Below are 12,910 nucleotides of genomic sequence, written 5' to 3' on the forward strand. Positions count from 1 at the left end.
AGTGGTAATTGTCAGTTAGCTCAATAGACTGGCTCCTACATGTCTGCGGTTTCTTTCAGGCTTTGAGGTATTATGTCCCATCGTGCTTTAACCATTACTGCGGGATGGTGTTCAAAATGGCCTGTAGATGCTTTGGCCGCAATCTTGTAGTCTTGGCAATTTCTGCCCCATTTCAATGATGCCTGAAATTTTACAGATTCAGAAATGTTATTGCAGTTCATCAAATGCAGCAAAATTATTAAAAGGCTTTTTTACATTGTGGAGCACCCTGTCCCATCTCCCAGAAAGATCTAATTTGTGGTTTTTGAGCAATAAATTAAGTTGAAGAGTAGCTTAATATGTGACAGAGGCAAAATCCTCTCATATATTAAAGCTGAACTTTCTCTGCATCTTCTCTGTAGCTGTAACACTATATTCTGCATTGTGTTCTGTACCCTCTTTGTTTTAATTAAGGACAGCAACCTCCCTCCAACAATTGACAATGGTCTCATAGACATCACCAAACTTCAGTTCCAGATTGTTAAAATTGAATTCAAACTCCACCGTCCACCATGGTGGGACTCAAACCTGGGTCACTGCAGTATTGTGAATGCTTGCATCCTATCCAGGCAAATCATACTTTACATAAATACATCAGGATAATAGAACTGAGTTATGATTCAAATTCTTGGTAAGCGAAGGCATGAGAGAATATTAGAGGTAGGTGGGAAAATGGGTTTTAGATTACAGCCATGATCTTATTAAATAGCAGGGCACTATCAAGGGGCTGAATGGCCTAATTCTGCTCCTTTTTTGTGTGCATGCATGGTAGCGCAGAAGGAGATGATTTGGTCCATTGAACCCAAGGTAGCTCTCTGTAAAGAAACAAATAAGCCCCATTGACTGTGCTCCAACTCTATGCCCTGCTGGCTTAGTTGTGAGCATCTATTCAAATTCCTTTTGAAATTAAAATGCTGATAAGTCTCCAAGAGTGGAAAATAACTCAGCCACCTCGGCTCCTCTGCCAACACCTTCTAAACCCATGGCCCCTACCACCTAGCAGCACATGGGCAACAGAGAAATGGGAACACCATCATCTGCAAGCTCCCCCTCCAAAGCTACAGGCCATCCTGACATGGAAATATATCGTCGCTCCTTCAGAGTCACTGGGTCAATATTCTGGCGCCCCCCCCCCTCCCCTCCCCATGGACATTATTGCATCCCCATGAACTGCAAGGCTTAAGAATGCAGCTCACCACCACCATCTGGTGGGGACAATAAATCTAGTAGACCTACCAGAGATGAGACTGGGGTGACAGGGACATCAGGCTGAGCTATTCCTTCTGATGAAAAAGATTTTTGTTACTTTTGTCAAGAAATTCCAACTGAGTCATTACTCCTTTATTCTAGATGCACAATCATTGTCTATAACAGTGCTCATAATGAATAGGAAGGGTTTAGAGAGATATGGGTCAAATACAGGCAAAGTAGCAGCAGACAGTTTAGGATACAATACACAATAGACAATAGGTGCAAGAGTAGACCATTCTGCCCTTCGAGTCTATACCACCATTCAATATGATCATGGCTGATCATCCTTAATCAGTATCCTGTTCCTGCCTTGACCCTTGATTCCACTATCCTTGAGAGCTCTATCCAACTGTTTTTTAAATGAATCCAGAGACTCGGCCTTCACTGCCCTCTGGGGCAGAGCATTCCACACACTCACCACTCTCTGGGTGAAGAAGTTTCTCCTCATCTCTGTCCTAAGTGGTCTACCCCGTATTTTTAAGCTATGTCCTCTGGTTCGGCACTCACCCATCAGTGGAAACATGTTTCCTGCCTCGAGAGTGTCCAATCCTTTAATAATCTTATATGTCTCAATCAGATCCCCTCTCAGTCCTCTAAACTCAAGGGTATACAAGCCCAGTCACTACAGTCTTTCAGTGTAAGGTAATTCCGCCATTCCAGGAATTGACCTTGTGAACCTACACTGCACTCCCTCAATAACCAGAATGTCTTTCCTCAAATTTGGAGACCAGATCTGCACACAGTACTCCAGGTGTGGTCTCACCAGGGCCCTGTACAGCTGCAGAAGAACCTCTTTGCTTCCATACTCAATCCCTCTTGTTATGAAGGCCAGCATGCTATTAGCCTTCTTCACTACCTGCTGTACCTGCATGCTTACCTTCATTGACTGGTGTACAAGAACACCCAGATCTCTTTGTACTGACCCTTTACCTAAATTGATTCCATTTAGGTAGTAATCTGCCTTCCTGTTCTTGCCACCAAAGTGGATAACCATACATTTATCCACATTAAACTGCATCTGCCATGCATCTGTCCACTCATCTAACCTGTCCAGGTCACCCTATAATCTCCTAACATCCTCCTCACATTTCACCCTGTCACCCAGCTTAGTATCATCAGCAAATTTGCTAACGTTATTACTAATACCATCTTCTATATCATTAACATATATTGTAAAAAGCTGCGGTCCCAGCACAGATCCCTGTGGTAATCCACTGGCCACTGCCTGCCATTCCGAAATGGAGCCGTTTATCACTACTCTTTGTTTCCTGTCAGCCAACCAATTTTCAATCCAAGTTAGTACTTTGCCCCCAATACCATGCGCCCTAATTTTGCTCACTAATCTCCTATGTGGGACTTTATCAAAAGCTTTCTGAAAGTCCGGGTACATTACATCTATTGGATCTCCCTCGTTCATCTTCAGAGTTACATCCTCAAAAAATTCCAGAAGATTAGTCAAGCATGATTTCCCCTTCATAAATCCATGCTGACTCTGACCTATCCTGTTATGACTAGCCAGATGTGTCGTAATTTCATCCTTTATAATAGACTCCAGCATCTTTCCCACCACTGAGGTCAGACTAACTGGTCTATAATTCCCTGCTTTCTCTCTCCCATCTTTCTTAAAAAGTGGGACAACGTTAGCCACCATCTAATACGCAGGAACTGATCTTGAATCTATAGAACATTGGAAAATAATCACCAACGCATCCACGATTTCTCGAGCCACCTCCTTCAGTACCCTGGGATGTAGACCATCAGGCCCCGGGGACTTATCAACCTTCAGACCTAACAGTCTCTCCAACACCAATTCCTGGCAAATATAAATTCCCTTCAGTTCAGGTCCTTCAGCCACTGTTACCTCAGGGAGATAGCTTGTGTCTTCCCCAGTGAACATAGATCTGAAGTACCAATTCAATTCTTCTGCCATTTCTTTGTTCCCCATATTATATTCCCCTGTTTCTGTCTTCAAGGGCCCAATTTTAGTCTTAACCATGTTTTTCCCTTTCACATACCTAAAAAAGCTTTTACTATCCTCCTTTATATTTTTGACCAGTTTACCTTCGTACCTCATTTTTTCTCTGTGTATTTCCTTCTTAGTAATCCTCTATTGTTCTTTAAAAGCTTCCCAGTCCTCTGTTTTCCCACTTATCTTTGCTATGTTATACTTTTTCTCTTTTAACTTTATATGTTTCTTAACTTCCCTCATCAGCCACGGCCACCCATGCCTCCTCCTAGAATCTTTCTTCCTTTTAGGAATGAACTGATCCTGCATCTTCTGCATTATACACAGAAATATCCGCCATTGTACCTCCACTGTCATCCCTGCTAAGGTATTGCACCATTGAACTTTGGCCAGCTCCTTCCTCATAGCTCCATAGTTCCCTTTATTCAACAGAAATATTGTCACTTCTGATTGTATCCTCTCCCTCTCAAATTGCAGATTGAAGCTTATTGTATTATGGTCACTACTTCCCAATGGCTCCTTCACTTCGAGGTCCCTGATCAATTCTGGTTCGTTGCACAACACCAGATACCTTGTTGGCATGGGTGAGTTGGACCTTCAGGCACTGTTTCCATGCTGTTTGACTCTATGAGTACATAATAAACCTGAAGACCATCCTATGAACAATAAACTGTTTCTGAGGATTCTGCATCCCGTTTTGAGCCACAATGTTGGTTATTCCATTTCAAAAGTGAGGATATTATTTCAGAAAGTTTACAGAGGAGTAACAAGTTATTCTTGAGTTTAGCAGGCTTAGTTCAGAAAATAGGCTCAAGTGTCAGTTTAGTTTTACTGAACCAAAGGGACAAATGGTCACACATTGGAGACAGCACAGATATAGTCTATTTGATTAATTTCCACTGGAGCTGCCAATCCTCCCCAATCCTCGATCCCATATTCTTCCTTTTCAAATATGAGTTTTCAAAATAATGGAGGTCGTCGACATAGAAACTGCTTAGACTGTGTGACTGGAAAGAAAAACTCAGCAATGATGAACAAGAATCGGAATCAGGAATGTATCTCAGAGAGGTTAGAGGGACAAGTCATATGAGAAAGATTTGCTGAACTCTGTTGCAGAAAGATCTGCAGCTTTGTTAAATCTTGTTGTAAGATCAGATCTGGCCTCAGGTGAGTGAACAGTAACATGCTATATAAAACATTACCATATACAGGGGGTGGGGAAAGATGATATCTTCTGGACATCGATACGGCTACGGTTCTGTGACAATCAGATATTACTATGACATAGCCACTTACACACATGCTCAATAGCTATTCTTAGGTTAAAAGTATATTCAAACCTTTACTTCACCATGCTCAGGGACTTCCATCAGCAGAAATGAATCCAGTTTCTTTTAACAAGTCCTGACTCATCCTGAGCTGCAGATATCCTTTTCTTGCACTCTCATGCTCACTCCCTCCCTCCCTCACTCTCTCTCACACTCACTCACTCCCTCCCTCACTCATACACTCACTCTTATTCTCACTCATACCCTCAGCCTCACACCCACTCATTTCCTCCCTCACCCACCTTCACACTCATTCATTCCCTCCCTCCCTCACTCTCACACTCACTCATTCCCTCCCTCCCTCAGTCACACTCACATTCACTCATTCCCTCCCTCACTCACTCACTCTCACACTTGCTCATTCCCTCCCACACTCACTCATTCCTTCACTCACTGTCACACTCACTCATTCCCTCCCTTGCTCGCTCTCATACTCACTCATTCCCTCCCTCACTCATTCACTCTCACAGTCACTCACTCATACACTCACTCTTATTCTCACTCATACCCTCACCCTCACACCCACTCATTCCCTCCCTCACCCACCCTCACGCTCATTCATTCCCTCCTTCCGTCACTCTCACACTCACTCATTCCCTCCCTCCCTCAGTCACACTCACATTCACTCATTCCCTCCCTCACTCACTCACTCTCACACTCACTCACTCATACACTCACTCTTATTCTCACTCATACCCTCACCCTCACACTCACTCATTCCCTCCCTCACCCACCCTCACACTCATTCATTCCCTCCCACCCTCACTCTCACACTCACTCATTCCCTCCTTCACTCAGTCACACTCACATTCACTCATTCCCTCCCTCACTCAATCTCATACTCGCTCATTCCCTCCCACACTCACTCATTTCCTCATTCACTGCCACACTCGCTCATTCCCTCCCTCGCTCGCTCTCATACTCACTCTCTCCCTCCCTCACTCACTCTCACACTCACTCACTCCCTCCCTCACTCATACACTCACTCTTACTCTCACTCATACCCTCACACTCACTCATTCTCTCACTCACTCTCACACTCACACTCTCCCTCACTCATACAATCACTCTTATTCTCACTCATACCTTCACCATCACACTCACTCATTCCCTCCCTCACCCACCCTCACACTCATTCATTCCCTTCCTCTCTCACTCTCACACTCACTCATTCCCTCCCTCTCTCACTCTCAAACTCAGTCATTCCCTCCCTCCCTCAGTCACACTCACATTCACTCATTCCCTCCCTCACTCACTCACTCTCACACTCTCTCATTCCCTCCCACACTCACTCATTCCCTCATTCACTCTCACACTCACACCCTCCCTCACTCATACAATCACTCTTATTCTCACTCATACCTTCACCTTCACACTCACTCATTCCCTCCCTCACCCACCCTCACACTCATTCATTCCTTCCCTCCCTCAGTCACATTCACATTCACTCATTCACTCCTTCACTCACTCTCACATTCGCTCAATTCCCTCCCACACTCCTTCACTCCCTCACTCACTCTCACTCACTCATTCCCTCCCTTGCTCACTCACTCTCATATTCATTTATTTTCTCCCTCCTTCCCTCATTCACTCTCACACTCATTCTCTCACGCAATAAAGCTCTGTGTCAGAATCAGCACCTTGTGAAAAAAAAACTCCCTTTTCAACCCTGGTGCATAAGGTCATAAGAAATAGGAACAAGAGTAGGCCATTTGGCCCCTCAAGCCTTCTCCACCATTCAATTGGATCATGGCTGATCCAACATTCCTTATGTCAACTTTTCTGCCCTCTCTCTCTATCCCTTGGAGGTAAAAGTCCATTTTGCAAAAGTTTCATGATGTGCCGAGCACTGATACAAGCAAAGTCTTTTTTTAGGAATTGGGAATGCCATTCAGCTCCTGTGGCCTGTTCACCCTTCAGTCAGACCATGGCTAATCCGAATCGCAAATCCTTTCTCTTTCTTTCCACCCACTGATGTCTGACGTAGACGAACAGAGTCCGGTGTCTAGTTACCAAGTCACCTGTTATTTACACATGCATAGTACACTGGCTGTGACCAGCCAGCTCAGAGTCATCTGAGGAGTTTCTAATCTCCTGGTGATAATTTTTTCTTTCTTTTTAGAGAAACAAACCAAAAATCCAAAAACACAAAACAAAGGAGGGCAATGTCTCAGACCAAGAGTGCACAGACAGTAGCCAGCCAGCTTGGAGGCATCTGAGGAGATATATATATATATATTTTGCATTCTCCTGTTTTTTTTTTAGTGACAGTCCTAGGCAGCAGCAGCAGAGATGCAGGCAAGGCCCAGGCTGTGGTGGTAGGAGCAGGCCCAGGCTGAAGCAGTAGCAGCAGTAGTGATGGCTGCCTGTGCAGTTGAATACAGTTCAAACGTAAAGAAAAAAAAACAAGCACAAACAAACAATAAAGAAAGTGAAACTGAAAAGAAACAAATATCTTCCCTCAACAAAAAAGGAGGGGGATGGGGAAAAGCCACTCTTCTTCTCCTCAGTACCAGCAGGAGCACATTGACTATAGCACCAGACAGCTCAGAGTCAATCCTCAACTGAGGAGATTCTAATCTCCTGGTTTTATATATATACTTTCTTTTTCTCCTGGTTATATCGGTCGGCCAAGGCATTCCTGTTTGTCCCAGGTTAACAACCCCAATCAAGAACCTCATAGTTAACACGGTCCACCTAGTTCCAATCACTACAATATCCTTCGCTTACACAAATATATCCACCTCAATCTTGAACAGTACAATTGTCTCTCATCACCTTTGTAGATTTCTTCTGTTTTTAAGGAAATTGTGCTTCCTGATTTTCTTCCAGAACAAATGAGTTTTAATTTTAAGATTATGTTCTGACATTCTTGAGAGAAAATTGGGTTTCTGTGTCTATGCTATCTAATCCTTTTATCTTATTAAACCCTTTCAATAATCCAATATTGAATATTTGTGCATCCTAGAGAAGAAAATGTGGATTTTTTAGTGCTTTATCCAGCAATAATACAGATTTTGATAAGACCCATATGGTTTCCCTGTTGTACATTACCAATGCTCTGTGCACGTTAGGCATCTCAGCATCAACACAAGCTCGCCAGCTTCCTCCTTCTTGAAGTTCATTCACAAATAGTTGTAATGCTCGTTGGTCCATTGAGTTATCCACATAGGCCTTTGTCTCATAACCTTTCTCTTTGTCATCCATCATGATGGCTCGGGTTAGCAGTGAAAATATTGGTGGCACAGAGTCTCCAAGGAACAAAGACTGAGGGTGAAAATTTAAATAAGAGCACACAGATTCTTACTCAGAAATATTCATGGAGAATGCTTCAGGCCGTTGCACTTAATTGTAAATGTAGCAGCCATTTATGTCATAACTTTAACATAGTTAACAACATCCCAAAATGTTTCACAGACAATATTTAACATTCTGTCACCTGAAAAGTTTTAGGGAAAGAGTTGGCCCACTGAAGGACAAAGAAGGAAGGATATGCGCGGAGTCAGAGAAAATGGGTGAGATTCTTAATGAATACTTTGCATCAGTATTCATTGAGGAGAGGGACATAGCAGATGTTGAGGTTAGGGATAGACCTTCAATTACTCTAGGTCAAGTCAGCATAAGTAGGAAGTGTTGGGTACTCTAAAAGACATTAAGGTGGTCAAGTCCCCAGGTCCGATGGGATCTATCCCAGGTTACTAAGAGAAGTGAGAGAGGAAATAGCTGGGGCTTTAACAGAGACCTTTGCAGCATTCTTGAAAATGGGGGAGATGCTAGGGGACTGGAGAATTGCTAATGTTATCCCCTTGTTAAGAAAAATAGTAGGGATAATCCAGGTAATTATAGACCTGTGATCCTGATGTCAGTGGTAGGGAAACTACTGGAGAAGATACTAAAGGATAGGATATATACCCATTTGAAAGAAAATGGGCTTATCAGTGAGAGGCAGCATGGTTTTCTACAGGGAAGTTCATGTCTTACAGACCTAATAGAATTCTTTGAAGAGGTGACAAAGTTGATTGATGAGGGAAGGGAGGTAGATGTTGTTTACATGTAAGGCATTTGATGAAGTTCCCCATGGTAAGCTGATGAAGAAGGTGAAGTCGCATGGAATCCAAGGTGTTTTAGCTAGATGGATAGATAACTGGGTGGGCAACAGGAGACAGAGAGTGGTAGTGGAAGGGAGCTTCTCAAAATAGACACCTGTACCAGTGGTGCCCCACAGGAATCTGTGTTGGGACCACTTGTTTGTGATATACATAAATGATTTGGAGGAAGGTGTAGGTTGCCTCATTAGCAAGTTTGCAGGTGACACTAAGATTGGTGGAGTAGCAGATAGTGAAGGGAACTGTCAGAGAATGCAGCAGAATATAGATAGATTGGAGAGTTGGGCAGAGAAATGGCAGATGGAGTTCAATCTGGACAAATGCGAGGTGATGCATTTGGAAGATGCAATTCAAGAGTGAACTATACAGTAAATGGAAAACTCCTGAGGAAATTGATGTACAGAGAGATCTGGGTGTTCAGGTCCATTGTTCCCTGAATGTGGCAACCCAGGTCAATAAAGTGGTCAAGAAGGCATACGGCATGCTTACCTTCACCAGACGGGGGTATTGAGTACAAGAGTTGTCAGGTCATGTTACAGTTGTATAGGACTTTGGTTCAGCCTCATTTGGAATACTGCATAAAGTTCTGGTTGCCACACTACCAAAAGGGTGTGGATGCTTTGGAGAGGGGTGCAGAGGAGGTTCACCAGGATGTTACCTGGTATGGAGGATGAGGTTGAGTGGATTAGGATTATTTTCATTGGAAGAAGGATGTTGGGGGGACCTGACTGAGGCCTACAAGATCATGAGAGGTATAGACAGGGTGGATAGCAAGAAACCTTTTCTCAGAGTGGAGGACCCAATTACTAGGGTTCACGAGTTCAAAGTGAGATGGGGAAAAGTTTAGGGGAGATATATGGGGAATGCTCTTCATGCAGAGGGTGGTGGGTGCCTGGAATGTGTTACCAATGGAAGTGGTAGGGGTGGGAATGATAGCATCATTTAAGATGTATCTAGCCAGATACATGAATGGGCAGGGAGCAAAGGGATACAGATCCTTAGAAAACAGGAGACAGATTTAGATAGAGGATCTGGATCGGTGAGGCTTGAAGGGCCGAAGGGCCTGTCCCTGTGCTGTAAGGTTCCTTGTTCTTTGTTCTAAATGGGACTAGTTCAATTTAGGAAACCTGATCAGCATGGATGAGTTGGGCCAAAGGCTCTATGACTCTATAACACCAGACCATTCAGGTTAACCATTATCTGCCAGAGATATTTAAGCAGAGACCATAGATATTTGCGGCAGTTGCCTACAACTCATTAGTCAAGCCATTACCGATTCTGGTTATTCGAATAATTTCGCTGACATATACCTGCTGCGATGAAGATGAAGATGAAGATGAAGATGATGAGGTAGATGAGCTGGAAAAACTTGCTGTAGATCCTGAGCTGGATCTAGATGATGACTCAAAGCTTAATCGACCTTTGTTTCGTGACTGGAATTGAAGATCACTTGCATTAGTAAAATCTGGGAACTTTACCAAATACCCTGTATATGTTTCATAGATAGAGATAGCAAGAGATAAGGAAAGAGACAGAGAGAGAGAGAGATAAACAGAAAGAGACAGAGAGAGAGAGAGATAAACAGAAAGACAGAAAGAGAGACATAAAGTGAGTGATAGATAGATACACACAAATTCACATTCAAGCAACTATGGTGACTAGATGGTTAGCAGTGTTGCCTCACAGCACCACAGGGACCTGGGTTCAATCCCATCCTTTGGTGACTATCTGTGCAGAGTTGCTACATTCTCCCTGTGTCTGTGTGGGTTTCCTCTGGGTTCTCTGCTTGGCTCCCACAATCCAAATGACTTTCAAATCACAAATGTATGAGGGTGATGTGGATTGCTCACACTACATTAACCACAGCATCCAGGGAAATGCAGTCTAGGTAGGTTAATCATAGTAAATTCTGGATTAGTGGTGCTGGAAGAGCACAGCAGTTCAGGCAGCATCCAAGTAGCTTCGAAATCGACGTTTCGGGCAAAAGCCCTTCATCCTGATGAAGGGCTTTTGCCCGAAACGTCGATTTCGAAGCTACTTGGATGCTGCCTGAACTGCTGTGCTCTTCCAGCACCACTAATCCAGAATCTGGTTTCCAGCATCTGCAGTCATTGTTTTTACCTTTTTAATCATAGTAAATACAGAGTTATAGGGTAGGGGGTTGGGATCCTCTTCAGAGGGCTGATGTGGACATGATGGGTGGAATGGCTTGCTTCCACACTGTAGAAATTCTATTCTAGGATTCGTTCAAATAATATCCTGAAGTTGTCCCAGAATATTTCACAACCAAGACATGTATCACTTCAGGGATGTTTTCATTGGTGCTATATCGTCAAATGGCAGTAGCCAATTTGTGGAAAGGAAGGCCCACATACAGGAACTGAAATAAACAATTACTTTGGTAGTGCTTCTTAGAGAACAGGCAAAAGTGCATTTCCTGCTCCTCGGATGCTGCCTGACCTGCTGTGCTTTTCCAGCTTCTCTACTTGGAAAACAACTGTTGCTTGGGATACTGTTGTGCTTTAAACGATCGACTTGAAAAAAACATTCCTCCATGGTTTAACATCTCATCCAAGAGACAACGTTTTTGAAGCTCTAGATTCTGCAATGTCAGCCCAGATGGCTTCCAGGAATTCTTAATTCCAGCTGTTGCTTTGTCAGGAATACAAAAGTAAACCCATTTCGAGTTTTGGGTCACTGAACCTTACACAGTTTAAGTGAGAGAGAGCAGGAACACTGTCACAGGTAGTGTGTGTGTAGAGGTGACAAAGAATAGATGAAAGATTTGAAGCAGTTGGAATTAATCATGGTTGAAAATACAACAGAGCTGTAATCCAATGGTCTTTATGATGGAGAAGATACTGATGTTTGGAAATTTGGCTTGAAGTAATCTGACTGGCAACACCCCCTAGTTCAAATTTAGCCAATCAAAGGGAGTGGGAGTGGGAGAAGGAAGGGAGTGAGTTGGTGGTGTAGATGAAATTGGTGGAAACTGTTGATGAGAGAAACTGAAGACAATATCTTTCTACTGTTTAACTGGAGGGAACTATTGATCACCAAGAACAGCAGTCTGGCCACAAGGGGATGTGGAGACATGGAGGACTTGAGAAGGGTGTTCAAGAAGCAGAACTGGGTATTGTCAGCACACACACAGCAACTGCACAGTTTCAAATGATGATCTGCCATATTTGATGTACAGGAAGAGGGAAGTGACAGATTTTACCCTGGAAATCTGCTGATATGGGAACACAAGCAAATGCTGGATCTGGCATGATTGGATCAATAAAAATTGGAAGTGTAGTGGACAGTGAAGAAGGTTATCTCAGATTACAAAGGCATCTTGATCAAATGGGCTAAGGTGAGGCAGGTGGAGTTTAATTTCAATAAATGCGAGGTTTTGCATTTTTTAAGACAAACAAGGGCAGGACTTACATAGTTAATAGTAGGATCGAGAGTGCGGTGCTGAAAAAGCACAGCAGGTCAGGCAGCATCTGAGGAGCAGGAGAGTCAAAGTTTTGGACATCAACTCTTCATCAGGAATGAGGTTTGTGGGCTGGGGGGTGAGAGATAAATGGGAGGGGGATGGGGCTGGGGTGGAGGGTAGCTGGGAATGTGATAGGTAGATGAAGAAGGTGCTGTGATAGGTAGATGAAGGTGGGAGTGTGATAGGTAGATCAAGGTGGGAGTATGATAGGTAGATCAAGGTGGGGGTGTGATAGGTAGATCAAGGTGGGGGTGTGATAGGTAGATTAAGGTGGGAGTGACTGTGAAGTCTCTTCCAAGAATGCCTACTTTGAAGAGGTTCTCCTTGTCTCTGTACAAGTTTTCTCCTTGTTAATAGTAAGGCCTTGGTTAGTGTTGTTGGATAAAGAGACCTAGAAGTTCAGGTAGTTAATTCTTTAAAAGTTGGCCACAGGTAGACAGGGTGATTGAGAAGGCATTTAACACACTTGCCTTCATTGCTCAGACCATGAAGTATAAGAGTTGGGATGTCATGTTGCAGTTGCCCACAGGATGATGTCACTTGGTGATGGTGATATCACTTTTGGAGTACTGTGTACAGTTCTGGTCACTTTGCTACAGGAAGGATATTATTAAATTGGAGAGGGTTCAGAAAAGATTTACGAGAATTTTTCTGGGGATGGAGGGTTAGAGTTAAAAAAGTAGGCGGGATAGCCTGGGACATTTTTCACTGGATCTTTGGAGGTTGAAGGATGACC

At 43.5% G+C, this 12,910-nt stretch overlaps 1 protein-coding gene across 1 annotated transcript in view; it reads right to left on the reverse strand.

Annotated features, from left to right (window-relative positions):
* LOC140479375 (vitellogenin-like) overlaps window positions 1–12,910 on the reverse strand; it is a gene marked incomplete at its 5' end in the record, with an annotated part of 107,653 nt that overhangs the window by 21,183 nt on the left and 73,560 nt on the right. The window contains 3 exons of the mRNA XM_072573282.1: window positions 40–182; window positions 7,639–7,851; window positions 10,001–10,123. Coding sequence (XP_072429383.1) covers window positions 40–182; window positions 7,639–7,851; window positions 10,001–10,123 — 479 coding nt within the window. The remainder of the gene's footprint in view (window positions 1–39; window positions 183–7,638; window positions 7,852–10,000; window positions 10,124–12,910) is intronic.

This window comes from Chiloscyllium punctatum, chromosome 7 (assembly GCF_047496795.1).
Source record: "Chiloscyllium punctatum isolate Juve2018m chromosome 7, sChiPun1.3, whole genome shotgun sequence".
In the NCBI taxonomy this organism is placed as follows: domain Eukaryota; kingdom Metazoa; phylum Chordata; class Chondrichthyes; order Orectolobiformes; family Hemiscylliidae; genus Chiloscyllium; species Chiloscyllium punctatum.